This window comes from Leucopleurus acutus (genome assembly GCF_964270905.1).
Source record: "Leucopleurus acutus genome assembly, chromosome: 9".
Lineage (NCBI taxonomy): Eukaryota > Metazoa > Chordata > Mammalia > Artiodactyla > Delphinidae > Leucopleurus > Leucopleurus acutus.
The window spans coordinates 4,061,621-4,081,875 of NC_139144.1; the positions used below are offsets into that span (position 1 = coordinate 4,061,621).

The 20,255-nt window shown below is 39.6% G+C and overlaps 1 protein-coding gene across 1 annotated transcript in view; it reads left to right on the forward strand.

Moving 5' to 3' along the window:
- Positions 1-20,255, forward strand: part of ABCA13 (ATP binding cassette subfamily A member 13) — a gene marked incomplete at both ends in the record, with an annotated part of 307,539 nt that overhangs the window by 249,330 nt on the left and 37,954 nt on the right. The window contains 2 exon segments of the mRNA XM_082846245.1: positions 14,328-14,478; positions 19,898-20,032. Of these exon segments, the coding sequence (XP_082702371.1) occupies positions 14,328-14,478; positions 19,898-20,032 (286 nt within the window).

The window sequence follows — 20,255 nt, forward strand, 5'->3', positions numbered from 1 at the left end:
TAACTGGGTTGTGGAGATGTATGTTCTGATTGCTGGAATATCAGAGCGTTACTTTCATTGCTTTCACTGTGAGAGACAGCCAGGGTGCACAAATGTTTCAGAAACTTCTGACTGTTGCTCCATCGCCTTCTGCCTGTCAGCCTCACGTTGCTATCTGTTCAGATATTCATATCTTTCATTTTCTTTGAAATTTACCAAAACAAGCAAGAACACAGACCTACTAGAGAATGGACTTGAGGATATGGGGAGGGGGAAGGGTAAGTTGGGACAAAGTGAGAGAGTGGCATGGACATATATACACTACCACATGTAAGATAGCTAGTGGGAAGCAGCCGCACAGCACAGGGAGATCAGCTCGGTGCTTTGTCACTGCCTGGAGGGGTGGGATAGGGAGGGTGGGTGGGAGGGAGATGCAAGAGGGAAGAGATATGGGGACATATGTATATGTATAACAGATTCACTTTGTTATAAAGCAGAAACTAACACACCATTGTAAAGCAATTATACTCCAATAAAGATGTTTAAAAAAAAAAAGGCAAGCAAGAAAACAAAACCCATGAACTATTCTTCAGGAATTATCGAGTCTTCATAATATTTTCGTTTTGGGGTTATTTTTAGCCCTCTTTTATGGGTTTTTTATTAACTTCAAGAAAATGGTTTTGGTTTCCTCGCAGTCCTTCTTTATTTTGAGTTATTACCTGTTATTCTCATCCTAGGAGACTTTTAATTTCATTTTGATGCTACTTTATCCGTCACTTCCCCGCATGGACAGATGTTTCTCATTTGCTAAGGCTGCCCCATCTCACGTTCTACTAGGAGTGTCTACATGTTTCCTAAATTTTTCAGACACCCTCTTGCTGAATTTTCTGTCTGTTGCTCCCTTTCCACTATTCAACACTATTTTTAGGGGGTATCATTTTACTTCTCTTAGACAAGGCCTGATCTTTCTTAAGTTGATGTTTCTCGACTGCAGGATTCCCTCTGCACAGGTGGGGATGGCTGCGTATAGAGTTTAGAGATGCAGCCAGAGGTCTGCTGGAGTTGCCCGGCTCCCCAGTCAGTGTTGGTGGCTGGCAGGTTTTTACCTCTTGTTCGTCCTTTGTATTGAGGTAGCATAATTTCTCGCCTTCACTGCCTTTTCCTGCAGCTCAGAACCAGGGTGGAACATAGACACGGGCTGTGTCTCAGAGCAGCACCCAAGGTTTCTGGAGCCCCCTCTTCCGGTGCGTGTGCTACTTCTCAGAGCCAGTCTGTGTTGGGGGACGGTGGGTGTAAGTTTGCCTTCCTTTTCCCCCGCATATTCCCTTGTATGATTTGAATCCTTATTATGAGCTGGTTTTTTAATAGTTTTTTTAAAATCTAAGTCCTTCTGTCTTATAACTATGAAGATACCCTCTAAGACTATTACATTGCTTCTCTGTGTGATGAAATTTTGTTGAATTTTATGGGCATTTTAAGGTAAACATTAGAGATGTAATTTCGAACTGGAAGTTTGACCTCTGCTTGTGATTAGTAATTCTGATAACAAGGTAAAGTGAGAATTAATGTGGGTTAATATGAATTAACTTTTTTTTTGCTTTTTCTTGGAGATGTTCAAGTTTCAATGGAAACCAAACCGGGTGAGAAGGGTTGAGGGTCAAGGAGAAAGGAAATAGGGAGAAATAGTTTTGGGGTCATAGTGCCATAAATTCTGAAAAAGGGCATTGAAAAAAGTGGAGTCAAGTATGACTCTGAGGTTGAGAAGTTTGCGACAGGATTTTCTGAAGAATAAAGTGTTAACCAGAAGTAGGGGATGCAGAAAAGGAACCATTGGGGGCAGAAGAGGGGGGTCTTTCTTCTTCTTTCTTCTTCTTCTTTTTTTTAGTTTTTTATTCAGTTTGGTTTTTATTCAATTTTATTTTCCCTGAAATAATGCTCTTTTTTTAAAGGAACTAATGCACCATAATTCATGCTCTTTTTCCTTTTTCTTCATAGAAAAAACTGTAAAAGGTAAATATGCATCCCGAGACAGGGATGAAGTTGTGCTTTTGATATGATTTGTTGCCTTTGAATATGGCATATGATGACCCAAATGATTTAGCATAAATAGTAAACATTTGGTATTACCTGTAACAACACTAATGTATTATAATTTCCATGGGGAAGGAGGATGCTTTTTAGCTTCGAGCTATTATATAGATCACAAAGGAGTGTATTTTAAAGGCTGTGGGCTCTGTTTTGGTCTCAAATATCAGTTTCCTTATTGCATTCTCTTTATCAGGTAAAGAATTTTTGTCATGTTGCTTTAGCATTTGTCATCCTCATTTTAAATATTTTTGGATATACACATGATGGAAATATTCCAAGACTATAGACTATAGTGTACCTGGGTACCCCAGTGGGCCCGTCCCCCTCCAGGGGGTTCTTGCTTACATTTGTGCACCTGTGTGTGCAGATCTACATGGCAGGAGAGGGAGTGAGCCAGGGTCCCTTGTCAACATCAGCTTCTCAGTTTCTTGGTCTTCGTGTCAGCTGCCAATCTGGGGTCAGGGAGGCCATTTCTGTTTCCTGGAAAGTAATTTCATCCAAATATAAGTTTATTTGCTTTGATATGTGCAAAATAATGTCTTCTTATTGTTTTAATTTCCTCTATATTTGTAATGTCATCATTTTTATGCCACATTTTGTGATGTTTACTTTTTTTTTCCCTAGAGGAATGGCTGATTTGTCTACTTTTTTTCATGAAATCACCTGTTTATTTGTTCTACAATGTTTTGTTTCCTAATTATTTAAATTCTACTTTATTCTTTCCTCCAAATTTCCTTTATAATTTTTTCTAGCTTTTTTAGTATGATGCTTAATTAATTAATTCCAATTTTTTCTTCTCTGTTACTGAAAAAATTTAAATCCATGCACTTTCCTCTGACCGTTGTTCTCGATAATTTTCCACATGACTTCATCTTTGTTATTTTCCAGATATTTGGCAAAGTCATTTGATTTTTCTTTTTGGAAAGAGCTTTTACTTTGACATTTCAAAGTTGTATGATGTTTTGTTTTTGGCTGGTTTTATTTCGTTCAACAGGAAATTTTCGTATGTCCTGTTTCTTCTTGGTCTATTTTTGTTTGTTTTTGTTGAATGCTTGTTTTTTGTTTTCTGCATGGCCCCCCATTTCTTTTGACAATTTGGAGGGCTTTCAGACGGTGTTTAGCTTCTCCAGTTTCTTCTACAAATATAACTATGTATAATGCTTAATTTTATACTTCTTTGTAGGGACTCTATTATCTCCTCAGAATAAACAATAGCAAAATTCGTATATTCTCAATTCCAGACATCAATCCTTCTCTTCTTTTTTAATGGGTTTTCTCCTTTTATCTTTTTACTCCTAGCATTTTTTTGGGAAAAGGCAATATGGCATCACTGATCTCGGAGTGAGAACTGGACAACAGCCAGAGGCTTTGGTGGGACTTGGCTCCCAGACCTTTACTGGCATCTCCATGTGGGGCAGTGTATCTCTTATACAGGATACACTATCCTCTAAATATGTAAAATAATAACAACCTTGAATTCTCTATGTTGTTTTTTTTTCTTAAGGAAAAACATGTTAAAATTTCTGAAAGACTGAAAACTTTAAAGAATGTTATAAAATTGAGGCATTATCATCTTGTAGCTACTGTTTATCAACAGTTTATTAGCAGTTTGAAGCTTTCTTGCTAACAGTATTATTTGTAACTTGTTTTTTTTGTTATGTTAGTGACTCAGTAGACTTTGACACATGCCATAGTAAAATAACCTATACTTCTAATGTAGGAATTATTTTAAAATCTCACTTTGAGAAAATAAAAACCATGGCAAATTTGCCTGTTCCTGCTTAAATATTCAAAATATTAAGTAGAGAATAGTTATACCAACATTCTCAATCTGTCAATTTTTTATAAATGACCTAGATTTTAGTATTTATATGAAGATTCTTTGTATAATTTTAAACATTAGAGATACCCACCACTAGAATAATTTGAACTGTTTAAATTGAAAAACCACTCTTCCTGACAATATCTATCATGGAATTCATAGTGCATTTAATATAATTTGAATCCACATAAGTACAAATAAGTGCAGGGCATATTGCAGATAATTATCCTATGAACCAGTGACCCGCAGGTTTACTCTCCTGATTCTGTGACCTCACCGATGACTTACTTGACCTTTACCCCTGACCTAAGGAGAAGGTGTGTTTGGTCAAACAATGCTGAGGACTGAGCGGTGCTACTAGTCTCAGTGGGTTTTTGAAGTGGACCAGCATGTGTCATAAATAGTGACATATCAAGTGAAAAAGCATCCAATGGACAGCCTGAGTGACAGTTGAACAGGTGACAGGCAGAAGCCAGCGTTTGTTCTTTAGAAACAAGTCTCTGATGCATTTACTTCATCTCTTCCTGGAGTGAATGAGTAGATGGAAGGTCTTTGCACGAGGAATGCGTGTAAGGTAATGAGCCACTTTGTTGCCAGGAGTTCCTAGCATTGTCTTAGGCAAGAAGGCGAAATCTCAGCCATATGAAAATATAAATAGGTATCATTTTATTGTTTTGACAGGACATTACTTAAAATGTGTGTGTTTGTGTTGTGTGTCTGTGTGTTTAGGTTTGAACCCGGGTAATGATTTTATTCTGGTCTTCAGAGAAGGAGTTAAAACAGCTTATTAATTCCTATTTAAGAAACAAAGCAACATGTCAACATCATATTCTTCTAAAACCGTGTCAAGTTGTTATGGGGGTTCGGCTCCCGGAAGTCCAGTTGTTGGGTTTGTTCTCGGGCTCAGGGGCTTCTCCTGACTCAGGGCTCATACCCAGGAGGCAGTGAGACTGGCTCACAAACAGTCCAGTGACTCGGGAGCCAGTCGGGAAAGCAGCCCTGCACTTACCTGACAGCAGGACACAGGATGAATTCGTGGGTAAACCTGCAGTGAAATGTGGATGGTGGCAGCAAAACATCAAGCATTTTGAAGACAAACAGGTTTAAAATACTGATGGGAAAGCAAATCCAACCAGGGCCGTTGAACGGTTCTTTCTTGGCTCTTTTTGACCTACTTTGGCAGCTTACAAACTGCTGATAATACAAATAAAATTAGATGCCTGAAGTGAAGAGTGGAACCTCGGTAAAACCTTTTCAAATATTAAACTATTGGTTTGGCAAAGGCCTCTCAGAATGCTCCAAACATTTATTGATTTTATTTATTGATCTGTTATATCATTAAATAAAGAGAATAAAAGCTAGTCAGCATGCATTGTGATAAAAGCCACTTAAAGTTCATTTTTTTCAGAATTTCGACCGAAAAATGTCTTGCCTTTCTGATCGGTGCTGGAGCATAAAGCACACAGTGTTATGACCTCCTTTATGAGGTTGAGGTAGCTGAGATGCAAGCATGTGGAAACTGAAAAATAGATGTGAGCATTTACTAATAGCACATAGATGTGATTGGCAGTGATTTTGATTTAGAAAGTGTTTGATTAGCATCACTGGGAGATTTATATCCATGAGCTCATCTTTTCGGTCGGTTAGAATGAACTCTGGTTTGGTCCTGAAACTCTGGCTTCACTGCAGAGCTTCACTGTCATATGACACCCTTTTGTTTGCACATTGTCACAAGGCTGTGCCCTCTTAGTGTGTCCATCTGGATTATAACATGACGTCTTTGAAAATGAACCTTGAGGTGTCAGGTTGATCTCTTCTAGACCCTTATTTTCCCCCAAATTTTGATAAAAATTTTCTCTATTCACAGAGCAGCAGGTATTTAAAGCTAATGAAATAGAGTTAGGGAAACCAGGACATGCTTTGACTTCATGTGTCTTTAATGCTCTTTGAATCCCTAGCTCCACTGTGGCTCAGGAGCCCCACAGGGATGGATGCCAATTCATAATAAAAACTATAGGACTGATAGATGTGAGTGGGGAGGTGATTCCTACTACCTCAAAGCAAATGCAAGGGTCTTAATCGCATAGCAGATGGGAGATGCCCCGCTCCAAAAGGACAGGGAAAAGCTCTTTATTTCACTCCATGTGAAATCTTGTCCTTGGTTAAAGACTATACTCCCATGTAACCAGAAACCAGGCAGCAGTCACTGCACTAGGTGATGCGTAGACACCAGCCTTTTTCCGTCACTCCCTGCACCCCCCTCAGTCACCTCCTCGGAACTGTTCACCTATTCCGAAGTGCAGAGACACCAACTGGAAAGGGACAAGCGCAGGTGTGGTCCATGCAGTGCAGAGGCAGGGAGTGCCCTAGGGCCACTGAACACTGAAAAGGGTAATTTAAAGAGTTATCCCATCTCTGTAAATTGTTTCGAATGTTTAATTTCGTACAAGCATCATATCTTTAGCTGAGATGGGGAAACTTGTTATAGGAAACCATGAAAACTTTTTCCAGCAGAACTTAAGGTAGAACTTTTTAAACACTAAACATTGTGTTAGGAGTTTTGTAAATTAACATGTACAGCAATTTTTAAAATGTAAACTTTAAATTGAGATATTTAAAGTTACCTAAAAATCCTCAGTGTAAGGCTTGATGGATTTTCATGTTAGCCCACCCATATAAGCATATAAGCAAGAAATAGACCATTGCCAGGACCCAGAAGTCCCCTTCATGAACTCAGTCAAGACCCTATCAAAACTAAAGCTAAAAACTAAAAGCACTAAAGCACTGTTCTGACATTTATCATCATATATTATAGTTTTGCCTGTTTGTAAACTTTATATAAATGGAGTCATGCAGAGTATGCTCTTTGGTGAGTGGCTTCTTTTCGACAATATGTCATTTGTGAGATGCATACATGTCGTTACGTGTTGCAGTAGTTCGTTTTGGTTAGTATTGACGGATATGCACTGTGGATGTTCTTGAGCATTTGCTGGTGAACACATGAAGGTATTAAGGTTGTATACGTATTAAGGAACACAGTTGTTCCTATAGAGCAGGTGCATTTTCAACCTCTGTAGGTACGGACAAACTGTCATGATATGATTCACATAGTATAAAATTCACACTTTTAAGTGTAACAATTCAGTGGTTTGTAGTAATTCACAAAGTTGTGCAATTATTTCTATTAATTCTGTATCATTTTTATCACTTTGAAAAGAAACCCTGGAGCAAACATCAGCCATTCTCTGTTGTCTGTCCTCCCCCAGCCTTTGGCAACCATTAACCTACTTTCTGCCTCTACGGATTTGTCTATTCTGGACATTTTATATAAATGGACTCACACAATATGTAGCCTTTTGTGTTTAGCTTCTTTCTCCTGGCATGTTTTCAGGGTGTATCTGTGTTGTAGCCTGTGTCACTACTTCACTTCTTTTTATGATTGAACAATATCCAATGGTAGGAATCTACCAAATTTTGTTTATCCATTCATCCATTGAAGGACATTTAGTTCTCTACCTTTTTGCTATTATGAGTAATGCTTCTATGAACATTATTGTACACATTTTATCTAGATATAAGTGTTCACATCTTTTGAGTGTATAACTACAAGTGGAATTACTGGGTCATATAGCTAGCTAACTAAGCATAATATTTGAGGAACTGCCAAAGTGTTTTCCAAAGAAGCTGCACCATCTTATAGTCCCAATCGTAATATACAACGGTTCTAATTTCTCCACATCTACAACAACACTTATTATGGTTCATTTTTTTGATTATAGCCATCCCAGTGGATGTGAAGTGGTACCTTATTATGGTTTTGATTTGTGTTTCCCTAATGATTAATGAGGCTGACAATTTTTTCTATGTTTATCGTCTGTTTGTACATCTTCTTTGAAGAAATATATATTCACATCCTTTTACCATTTTAAAAATTGAGTTCCTTTTATTTTTCTTTTGAGTTGTACGAGTTGTTTACATTCTAGGATCAGCCCATTATTAGATATATGATTTATAAAAATTCTCTCCAATTGTACAGTTGTCTTTTTATTTTCTTGATAGTGTCCTTGGAAATAAAAAAAAATAAATTTTGATTTTATACAATTTATCTTTTTTTATATTTTTTTCAGCTTTATTGTGGTATAATTGACAAAACTGTAAGATATTTACAACGTGCATGGTGATGACTTGATATACATATACATTGTGAAAGGATTTCTGCCATCTACTTAATTAAAACATCCATCACCTCACATATTTATTATAGTTTGGTAAGAACATTTAAGTTCTACTTTGTTAGCAAATTTTAATTATATAGGTGAACTGTGTTGTAGCTATAGATACTATGTTTTACACTAGATCCTTGAGCTTGTTCATTTACAGCTGAAAGTTTGTACCCTTTTACCAACCTCTCCCTATTTTTCCCTACTTCCAGACACTGGGAACCACTTTTCTACTCTCTGTGAGTTTGCGTTCTTTTTTTTTTTTTTTCCCCCAAATATTTCACATGTAAGTGACACTATGGAATATCTCTCTATCTGACTTATTTTACTCAGCATCATGCCCCCGAGGTCCATCGATGTTGTTGCAAATGGCAGGATTTCCTTCTTTCTCATGGCTGGATAATATTCCATTGTGTATATGGAACATTATTATAATACTATTCCTATACCTATGGTTTTTTCCCCAAATTTATCTGTTGTTGGGCACTTAGGTGGTTTCCCTATCTTGGCTATTGTGAATAATGCTGCAATGAACAGATATCTCTTTGATATCGTGTTTTCATTTCCTTTGGCTATATACCCAGAGGTGGAAATGCTGGCTCATACAGTAGTTCTGTTCTTAATTTTTTGAGGAATCTCCATACTGCTTTCAGTGGCAGCTGTACCAGTTTACATTCCCACCAACAGTGCACAAACGTTCCCTTTTCTCCACAGCCTCAGCAGCACTTGCTGTCTCTTGTCTTTGTGATGACAGCCATTCTAAAGGTGAGAGATGATATCTCATTGTGGTTTTGATTTGCATTTCCCTGATGATTAGTGATGTTGAGCATCATTTCATGTACCTATATGGCCACTTGTATGTCTTTTTTTGAAAAATTCAGTTCCTCTGCCCATTTTAAAATCAGATTTTTTTTTGCTATTGAGTTGTGTGAGTTCTTTATGTATTTTGCATATTAACCCCTTATCAGCTTTATGATTTGCAAATATTATCTCACATTCAGTAGATTGCCTTTTCATTTTGTTGATGGTTTCCTTTGTCGTGCAGAAGCCTTTTAGTTTGGTGAAGTATTGCTTGCTTATTTTTGCTTGTGTTGCCTTTGCTTTGGCATGAAATCCAAAAAATCATTGCCAAGACTGATGTCAAGAAACTTATTCATCATGTTTTATTCTAAAGGTTTCATAGTTTTAGGTCTTAAATTTAAGTCTTTAATCCATTTTGAGTTGTTTTTTTTTTAATGTGGTGTAAGATAGAGATCCAGTGTCATTCTTTTTGCATATTATACAGTTTGGCATGTCTATATAGTTTTTACAACACACACCTTTTATTGAGGGGACTGTCCTTTCCCCCATCGTATATTTTTGGCTCCTTTGTCATAAATTAATTGACCATATATGGGTGGGTTTATTTCTGGGTTCTCTGTTCTTCCATTGGTCTATGTGTCTGTTCTTATGCCAATACAATAGTTTTTTTTGATTACTATAGCTTTGTAAAATAGTTTAAAATCAGGAAATGTGATGCCTCCAGCTTTGTTCTTCTTTCTCAAGATTGTTTTGGCTATTCAGGGTCTTCGGGGGTCCCCTACAAATTTTAGGATTTTTTTCTATTTCTGTGAAAAATGCCATGGGTATTTTGATAGGGATTGCATTGAATCTGTAGATTCCTTTGGGTATTATGGATATTTTAACAATATTAATTTTTCCAATCTATTAACATGGAATAGTTTTCCATTTATTTGTGTCTTCTTCAATTTGTTTCATCAATATCTTATAGTTGTCATTGTATATCTTATACTATACAGATCTTTCACCTCCTTGGTTAAATTTATTCCTCAGTATTATATTTTTTTGATGCAACTGTAAATGCACTTGGTTTCTTTCTTTTTCTTTTAATTTTTGAATTTTATTTATTTATTTTTTTACAACTGGTTCTTATTAGTTATCCATTTTATACACATCAGTGTATACATGTCAATCCCAGTTTCCCAATTCATCCCACCGCCACCACCCCCTGCTCTTGGTTTCTTAATTTCTCTTTCTGTTAGTTTGTTGTTATTGTATGGAAAAATAGCTGACTTTTGTATACTGATTTTGAATCCTGTAACTTTACTGAATTTGATCACTCGTTCTAAAATTTTTTAGTGGAGTCTAGATAGACTCTATCTTATGCTATGCTTTTTGTGTTGTATCTAGAAACTATGCCTAATCCAAGGTTAGGAAGATATAGATATGTATGTTTTCTTCTAAGAGTTTTATAGTTTTGGCTTTTACATTTAGGTCTTTGATTGATTGTGACTTTTATTTATAGGGTGAGGTAGGGATCTAATTTTTTGCCATGTAATATTTATAGTGTTCCTTTATAAATCTTTTTATTTCTGTAAGTTTAATATTGAATAACAATGTCTTCTCTTTCATTTTTGATTTTAGTAATTGGAATCTTCTCTCCTTTCTTATTGGTCAGTCTAGCCAAAGAATTGTAGATTTTGTTAATTTTGTTTTCAAAGAACCAACATTTCATTTTATTGATTTTCCCTATTGTTTTATTTTTCCTATTTTCTTTTATATTAATTTTTGTTGTAATTTTATTTTATTTTTTCTTCAGATTGTTTTAGATTTAGTTTTCTGTAATTTTTCTAATTTCTTATGGGGAATGTTAGGTTATTGTTTTGAAATGGACTTTCTTTAATATATACATTACAGCTATATCTTTCCCTATATGCACTCCTTTAGATGGATCCCATAAATTTTTATATATTGTGCATTTGTTTTCGTCATCTCAAAGTATTTTAGAATTTTCCTTCAGTTCTTTCTTTGGCCTATTGTTTTTTTTTGGGGGGGGAGCATGTTATTTAATTTTTACATATTTGCGGTCCTCCCGAATTTCCTTCTATTATTGATTTCTAATTTCATTCTATTGTAGTCAGAAAACATATATTCTGTGATTTCAGTTCTTTAAAATTTATTGTTGTTTGTTTCATGAGGTCACAAATGTTCTATCTGGAAAACGTTCCATGAACATCAGAAAGGAACATACATCTGCTGTCGTGGGCAAAGCGTTCTGAAAAGTCTCTTAGTCCAGTTGGTTTAGAGTGTTGTTCAGGTCCTCTGTATCCTTCTTGATCTTGTGCCTGATTTTTCTATCCATTATTAAATGTGATGTATTGAATAATCCAACTGATATTGTTAAATTGTCTATTTCTTCTTTACTTCTGTCAGTTTTTCCTCATGTATTAAGGGGCTCTGTTCTAAGGTGAAAACATGTTAATAGTTGTTATGTTTTCCTAAGGAATCAATGCTTTTACATTTTATAAACATTTTATAAAATGTTTTTCTGTGTGTCTAGTATCAAGTTTTTTGTTACAATCTATTTTGTCTGATACTAGTATAGCCACTGCAACCTGCTTTTGGATACTGTTTGCATAGCATATCATTTTTAAAAATTGTTGTAAAACACACACAGCATAAACTGTACTATCCTAACAATTTGTAGGAGTACAGTTCAGTATTAAATGCATATTACTAAGAAAAAGAAGCCAATCTGTAAAGGCTACATACTGTTATAATTTCAACTATATGATGACCTGTAAGAGGCAAAACTATGAAGATAGTAAAAGATCAGTGGTTGCTGGGGAAGAGGGAGGCATGACCAGGTGGAGCACAGAGGATTTGAAGGCAGTGAAACTGTTCTGTGTGATACTGTGGGTACCTGACATCATGAATCTCACAAAACCCATAGGATATTCAACACACAGCCCTTAACGTTGTGGACATTAACGTGGAGTTAATGAGAGTATCAATATTGATTTACCAGATTTAACAAATGTGCCATAGCAATGAAGATAATAACAGGGGCGATTCCAGGTGAGAGGAGAGGGTTATATGGGAACTTCCTGTGCTTTCTGTTCAGCACTCCCATAGACCTAAACAGCTCTAAAAATTAATTAAAAAAATAATTACCTCCTCTCTTCCTTTTTATCTAGTTCTTTTATCTTTGTATGTAAGTGTCAAAGAATGAAAACAATGGTGGGCTTGTACGGGACATATAGAGGTGTCAGAACCAGTTCTGTGGTCAATTTGGGGCCAGCTGTGCCTTGTTGGGTTTAGTTTTAACATCTACAGAATGGAAAGTGGTGATTTTTAAAAAAATGCAGTGTGCATTTTTACCATTAAAAGAAAATATAATAAAGTACTATATTGTTGATAAACCTTGAAAACATGCTAAGTGAAAGAAGCCAGATATTTTGTCATTCAGTTTACAGTGAATTATCCAGAACAGGCAAAGCCACAGAAGCAGAAAGAAGATTAGTGGGTGCCAGGGGCTGGAGGGACAGGGAAGTGAGGATTGACTAATACATGCGTGTTGACCTAAAACAAATAGAACAAATAGACTGCTGGTTATTTCCCCAGCAAGGGTGGAGTTTTTGGGATCATCAGGGAATTGCAATTTGGGGTCTGCAGCCTTGGCAATCCATTTGCAAGTTCCCCTGCAGAAATGGAGAGAACACTTTTATAGAGCAGAAGGGAAGGGAAGGTGGGCGGGTGTAGTAAATAAAGAGCTCATGGCTTTCCATTGGCTGAGTCCTCACCTGGAGAGAAGCGGAGTCTTTCTCTTTTGGTCAAGCTCTGCTGTCGTCACAGGGCGCGAGAGCTTCCCCTGCTGGTCTTCTGACTGTTTAATTAAGGCTTCTGTTGTTTTTTTGTATAGTTGCGGGTTTCCTTTTGGGACATTGAAAATGTTCTAGAACTAGATAGCAACGATGATTACATAGAATCGTAAATTCTCTTAAAACTCCACTAAATTTTACACCTTAAAATGGCTAAAATGGTAAATTTTGTATTATATGTATTTTACTGCCATGAAAGATAAAAGAGAGGATAGAAAAATAAGGTTACTGAGTGAAATTTTTCCAGAAGTAGTGATTCAAAACAAAGCCTGATATTATATATTGAGATCACAAAATTGTAGTATTCCAGTAAAGTTCCTGAAAAAAGATGCACACCAATATATTTCTCGTAAAATCTCTTAAATACACTGATAAAGAAAATTCCTAAGAGTGATTGAACAGAAAAAAAAAATATTTTCTGTAGAGTAGCAAAAATCAGGCTGAAATAAACTTTTGCTCTATGAAATTTAGGGGAAAAATGTTTGAGGGAATAATGTTTACAAGATTAAGAATAAAAAGCAAAATGAAGTGGGGAACTTAAAATTTTACACAAAATTTTACTCAAAGCCAAGTTTTCTTGCATTGTTTGCTTGTCACCAGGTGCATGTATCACTTTAAAAAAAATTATTGGGTTGGCCAAAAAGTTCGTCTGAGTTTTTCTTATGGAAAATCCTAACAAACTTTTTGACCAACCCAATAAACTATTAATAAATATTGAATTACTAGATTTACTTTTTTTTTTTTTAATGAGAGATGCTCATAATAACCTCTGTAGCAGTCATGATTTCTCAGCAAGTCTTTCTTTACATTATTTTCCATTTAGGAAATAGGAATTTTCCTTTCTGGAGCGTTCTCAAGAATCTTTACAGGCTTTATGATTTCATCTGTGTAAAAATGCATAGAAACACGTCAATGTTTCATGTAAAATGTGATGTTGAATAGTTTAAAAGTTTAAATGTGATCACATTTGAGTAGTTTACAAATTTCCATGATGAGTATATATTAATATTAAAATTAGAAATAGAACAAGACTTCTTTTCCTTTGAGTACATACGGTTTTGTATAATCCTCACTCTGCACTTGTGGAGCATAGCTTCACTCAAAGGATTAACACTAAAATGTCAATGGTAAATGTTACTGAGGGCTGGGACCATGAATTTTTCTTTTTAGTTCCTATTTTTCTGTATGTTCAATGACAGATATATATTATTGTTATCATAAAAATGATTTCTAAAAAATCTGATACTGAATGATTTATGAGGTGTTTGGTTGGGGAATAATAGCCATGATGGCCATGTATTGAGCTGTAGCCATTGTTGCCAGATGACGGCTATGAAGCTCAGTGTCTTATGCATGTTCTTTAACATCCAGAGCAATCGTGGCCTCAGAGCCGAGTCTGTTCTACTGACACAGGGGCTGCTACTCATTCCTTGAGCCCATTTAATTGCGTTAGACAAACTGCAATGAACTTCTGATTGATAAGCCAGATTTAAGAAATGGGTGATGTTTGTCTGGAAAGTCGAATTTTCTGTACAGTGCCACTGCTTCTCTTGGCAGAGAGGATGTGGATCTGGCTCTTGCTGGCACAGCCGGCATCCACGTTGGCTACTGTCCGCCGCAGGACGCCCTGGATGAGCTCCTGACCGGCTGGGAACACCTGCGTTGTTACTGCAGCCTGTGTGGGATTCCAAAGCAGTACATCCCCAAAGTAAGAGCCTCTGAGGGTGTCCAGAAAGAGGGACCCACAGAAGAATGCTTGGCGACACCCCCAGTCCCAACAGAGCTCTCTCATCCTGTGATACGGAACTGCGGTATCAAATAAATGTCCCTGAAACAGTATGATGATGCTGAAGGAAACACAGTCAAACACGTCTATGTCATATTTCTGTTGTATATTTAGAATAGGTCCCTGTGCGGAGAGGAAGTGGTGGGTAGGAGGGAAAGCATACCGTCGTCTGCAATTTTGTTTCCTACACAGTTTCCCCCCGAAGCATCTTTTACACTTACTGGGCTCTTAATTTGTATTCAGCAGCAAACATCATAGAGTAGGATGCCCAGGCGCGGCGGAGAAGGGCTCATAGCGCATGTGGACTTGGTGGGTGGTTGGAAAGAATGACTTCCTGGCGGGTGGGCTGCCAGCGCGCGTGCCTGGCCTCCTTCGGCGGGATGCGGGGTGGCGGCCTCAGGAGGACAGAGGCCTGGGGTAGCCGCAGAGCCAGCCCCCGTCTGTGGGAGCTGGGGAGGGCAGATACCACCGAGAGAACCACCGGAGGCAGCCGCCCTTCTGTCTGGCTCCAGCCGCAGCCGGCGAGGCGGGGCTGACAGCCTTGACTGACAGCTCGGTCCAGTTGGGCGGCCTCGGACTGGCAGGTGCGCAGGAGAGGTTTCACCTTCTCCACCTCACTGCGGGGAGTGTACGGTGCTGCTTGCATGTCTGGATCCTGAACTTGGAGCGGAAGTAAGGGGCGTATGGGATGCATTTTCAGTGAGCTTCTGCAGGACGTGAGCATCGTGGGGTTCCCGGGAGACAAAGCCACAGCCGTGTCCTTCACCAGCCCGTGAAAATACATTCTGTGTGCTGCTCTGCAGTGCCTCAGCCTTCCTTTCTTATTTTTGCTCTGTGACTCTAAGTGAAACCAGAATGAGATCTCTCCACGTCCCCGGAGGGGTCCTGGTCCATTCACCACCTCCCACCTCAATAGAGCCAAGACAGGTGTCCACCCACAGGACCCTGCTCACTGCAGTTAAGCAGCTCTTGACATCTGGGGCTACTCGCTGGCTCTGTCTTTAATGGGTGTTTGTCTCCGTCAGCTCTCCCGGCTGGTTTCTGACTAAAGAGGTGGATGCTTGGCAGACGCTCTAAGCTGCCCCTCCTCTGTCCCGGGGGAAGCATGCCCTGTGAAAGTGTTCTCGCTAATACAGTAAGGCTTGCTGCTGGCTGTCCTCCAGGGCAATTGCATGTGATCCTCAGCTGTCTAATGGCTTAACGGTCGCCAGGTAGGAACTGGCTTCACTTCTTTCAGGAAACCGCAACTGGTTTTGCAGACAGGGTTATTGCTTGCTCAGAGGCTTCTAGGACATCAGCACATGTGTTTCCAGAGGAGTAACCTCCCTTGATGGCAAATTTCCCTCTCCTGTAGATTTTGGAAATATTTAAATATAGAACAGGCATATCTGTTCCACCAGGCTTATCACTGGGTGACGAGAGGGATTATTATAAAATAACAGAAAACAGTAGTTTGTGTATGCTGGGTCAGGCACTGTTCTGTCTTACAGCAGCCATAGGAGGTGGGCAAGATGCTTAGGCCGCATTTCAGGAGTGGTGGGATAGGAAACTGCCCAAGTCCCTGGCTGGAATGTGGGAGTTTGTTTTGAGGGCAGATGACCTGGCTCCAGTGTGGTGTTCTCGGCATACTCAGGTGGCTGGTTGGGTGAGGAGATGCTTCCAGTGTGCTGAATGGCTCCATCCGGTTTTCTGCACCCCTTCGGTGGCTGAAGAAGTGGAAACCGCATGAGATTATGTGTGGGCTCCTTTGACTGGCCCTGAGTTTCAGGACTCCCATATCTGGCAGGATGCTTTCCCAGCCTGTGTGCTGTCACCTGAGTCCTCTTCCCCAGGTGCCACCTGTCCCCAATGCCACAGAGCACCTACAGTTGTCTCCTCTGTGATTCTGGAGACAGAGCCCCTCTCGCTGTGGGGAAGGTCCTTCGGGATGGCCCTCCTCCAAGCGTCCCTGCTCAGAGCTCACCCAGAGTCCTCACTCACGTCTGGCTCCTGCTGACTGGTCTCTCCTACACATCACTCACTCACTTCCCCGACCCTCCAGAAGTTCAGTTTAGGTGAGAAAAGGATGCTGTCTTCATTCAGCTTGAACTTAGGCTTGACAGGTTGGTGGAATCCTTCTAATTTTTTTCCCCACTGTCCACACTACATAGTGTTGGACGGTGTCTACGTATGAGCCTGAATTCAATTAACCTGATTAAACAAACCTTATATCAAGTTATAACAAAATGATTATAACAACATGGTCTGGATTGCTAGAGAAGAATGTAAGATAATTTTAGGGTGAGAGTCATACCAAAAGCATCCCACTGCCAGTGGGATGAGGGTTGGAATTTCTGTAGTTTTGTTTTCCCTGGAAGAGACGAGGTACAGCCCTTAGCCAACTCGCCTTTGTCAATACCTACAAATACCTATCAGGGAAACTCCTGCGGCATCTCACTACTTATCTTCTCTACAGATATTACTTTTCTCCCAAAGTTTTCTTCTATTCACGGTTTTGTTAGAAGGAGCTAGAAATTATTACAGGAGAGATGGGGACCAGGAGGAAAGAGTCAGAGTCAGAAGAAAGGCGTTTCTGCCTTAAATCCTTAAATTCCTACTTAACACTTCATTTTGATCTTTAATCTCATGGAGAATTTCAGTGTGGCCAACACGTGTGCTAGTGGAAAAATTTTGGCTTTGGGATCAAGTGGATGAACGTGGGAATATCTGGGCAATTTATTTTGATTCCAGTGATATTTATAAACATCCCATCATGTCTAATCATCTCAAAGATGATTAGAGATTAGGGTTGTAGAAATGAATAATCCCAAACTCTTGCCTTAAGTGCAGTACAATTTCTAGAATTTATGGCAAAAAAGCGCCTAATAGCATAGAGAGAGTCCATTAACTATTGCCAGTTTGGCGTTTAGATAGTATTTTGCAACCACATTTGCTAAGGCATTACGTTTGCCATTATTTTGACAAGAATCCTGAGTGCAGGAAAGAATGCAACAAAACACTTCTTATTAGACCATTTTCAGATATTTTTCTGAAAACATGACATTCAGAAAGCAGATCAAACCAATATCTGTTCCTGTATATTCTGGATTCCTTCACGTGGTTAACCAGTCCAGAATTTGCAGGCTGTAACACTTAGCCTTTTGTGAAATTGGAAAAACATGACACATGTTTCCTGGTTTCACAAAAATAATCAATAATAGTTTGCAGGTTTATTCCAAATTTCGCTTATTCTGAAGTGCATTTTCTATAGCAACAGGCTGTACTTTTATGATTGTTTCATTTTTCTGTTTATCAGTTTTTATTTATGTATTACTAGCCTTTAAATTAGGAGGATGGCAGTGAAATAACATTTCTTTCTAATACTTACACATATTTCCACTCTTTTCTGGTACAATTTCTATGGATCTAAAATTAACCTAAAATGTCATTTTCCCAGTGTGTCACTCTTGCTGCCCCACAGCTGACCCTGACCTGGAAGGTGGCACTGCCTTCCAGAAAGGTGAGTCCCCCAACTGGCTCTGACCTGGAAGGTGGCACTGCCTTCCAGAAGGTAAGCCTCCCAGCTGGCTCTGATCTTCCTGGGTTCATCCTTTTTCAGTGAACAGAGCCTCCTCTTCCAGGAAGCCTCTCTGGCTGCCTTCCTTCCTCTTCCATGTGAATGTCCACCTGTGGGCTGGTCTTATTCTCTGGAAGACCCTGTCCAAGGGAAACGTGACCACAGTCTACACCTCTCTGATTCTCTCAATGCCAGCCGTCACCTCTCTTCATTCCTCTCACAGCAGTGCCTTTCATACATTCTTTTATTTGCTTGTCTTGAATCACTTGTTTTGTTTCAACAACTTTTTATTTATTTCAATCCATTTTATTTACTTGATGTTAATTGAAATTATTGAACTGAATGGAGCCGTAGTAAGGATAGTACCTATAAACCAATCTGGGAGACCGATGCTATTTCCGAGAAGAACAAACTACTGACCCCAAGATGATGTTCTTTAGCAGATATCAGGGGACTTAAGACCATCTTCAGGAATCTCTGGGGCCTTGAAATCTGCACTTCCTTGACTTATACTTTTTGACAACTAGGCCAGTCCTTGAGACTCTTAACTCTTTCAGGGTCATTTTGAGGCTGCACAAATAAAGTGATAGAGCAGTTTATGTTGGGCGTTCTTCATTGGGTGGCATAAAAATTATCGTAATCTTTTCAGAAGTCCTTAGTATTTCATCGTTGTAATTATCACTATTATTATTACTATCCCAACTTTTATGCATTTATCCAAAAAAAGTGTGTACATTGGTTTAAAGTTCTGCTGTATTGGATTGTTTAGGATACATACTCGTTAGCCCACCGCCAGAGTCCTGTGGAGTTTTCCCACTTCTCCTGTATTTGAATTAAGATACAATCTTGACCGATTTGGTTACATGATGATATTGAGAAAACCGAATCTTTGTTAATATTTCTAGGATCACAAGAGTTAAATAAAACAGTTTACAGCATTTTAAAATCACGCATAGATGGAAACAAGGACGTTTCTTCATCTCAGCTCCCAGAGGAGCCAGCCCAGCCCGGAAGCAGACAGAACTGAGTGCAGAGCAGCTAAGGTGGGGCTGGGGGGCATGCTTTTTTCTTCTAAGGAGAGAGAATGAAAGGATCTGGGACTCCAAGGACGTATGAAGAAGTGGTGAGCTGTTCGGCCAAGGAGGAAGAGGAGTGGTGACCGTGCCCGATGTACGGGGGCTGGGGCGTCCCTGGGGCCGAGGGGCTCTGTTTGGTGATGGGCAGTCACCATCCTCTGGTTTTGCTATGAGGATGCCCAGTGGTTGCAAATAAGCAGGACCCTGACTCTTCTTTGTAAACTGAACTGGGTGTGCAGTGTCCTGAGAGGGCTCTTTCTTTCCTGGGGGATATTGAAGGCTCCCCCTTGCTCCTCTGCCACCTGAAGCCCCCTCGCTCGGGGTTTCATCCCCACTCAGATCCTCCTCTGTCGTTGTTTGCCTCACCTGTGTCTGCTCACCTCAGTGTGGAGGTGTGTCTGGCGCACCCCGGCCACCACATTTCTGTCCCGGGGTGCTCCCTGAGCACCAGCCCTGAGCTCGGGGTTCTGGCTGTCGCTTCCGTGACTCACAGGTGCAGAAAACCCAGCTTCATCCAGGAGAGCCCCGCCTGTTTATTCTCAGCATCCCTGTGTCCTGGAGGGGGTGTTTCAGGAGCTGGGCTGAGTGTGGGAAGGTGGGCAGGGGAGGGGCCAGAGGGAGCAGGGTTCCAGGCCCAGAGCCACGTGTCACAGGGTGGCGGGTCCCTCGGCGAATGGGGGTGCCTTCAAAGAGAGCCCCTCTCCTTCAGGTGGCCGGGGACCTCGTGAGGCTCCTCCACTTGGAAGCCCACGTGGAAAAACCTGTGTCCACCTACAGCGGGGGGACCAAGAGGAAGCTGTCCACAGCCCTGGCCCTGCTGGGGAAACCCGACCTTCTCTTACTGGCGAGTAACTGATGTATCAGGGACATGCCCGTGTCAGCAAATAAGACGCTTTGACCTATCAGAGTTCCTCCGGGGAGGACGTTCAAAATTGGCAACATTGGGCTTCTGAACTAATAAACGTTTGGCCCTAAATCAACATTTTCTGAACAGAATCTAAAATAATATTGGAATTTTACAGAACCAAAACAGACTCTTTGACTCTCTTTTATATATCCAATTGAAG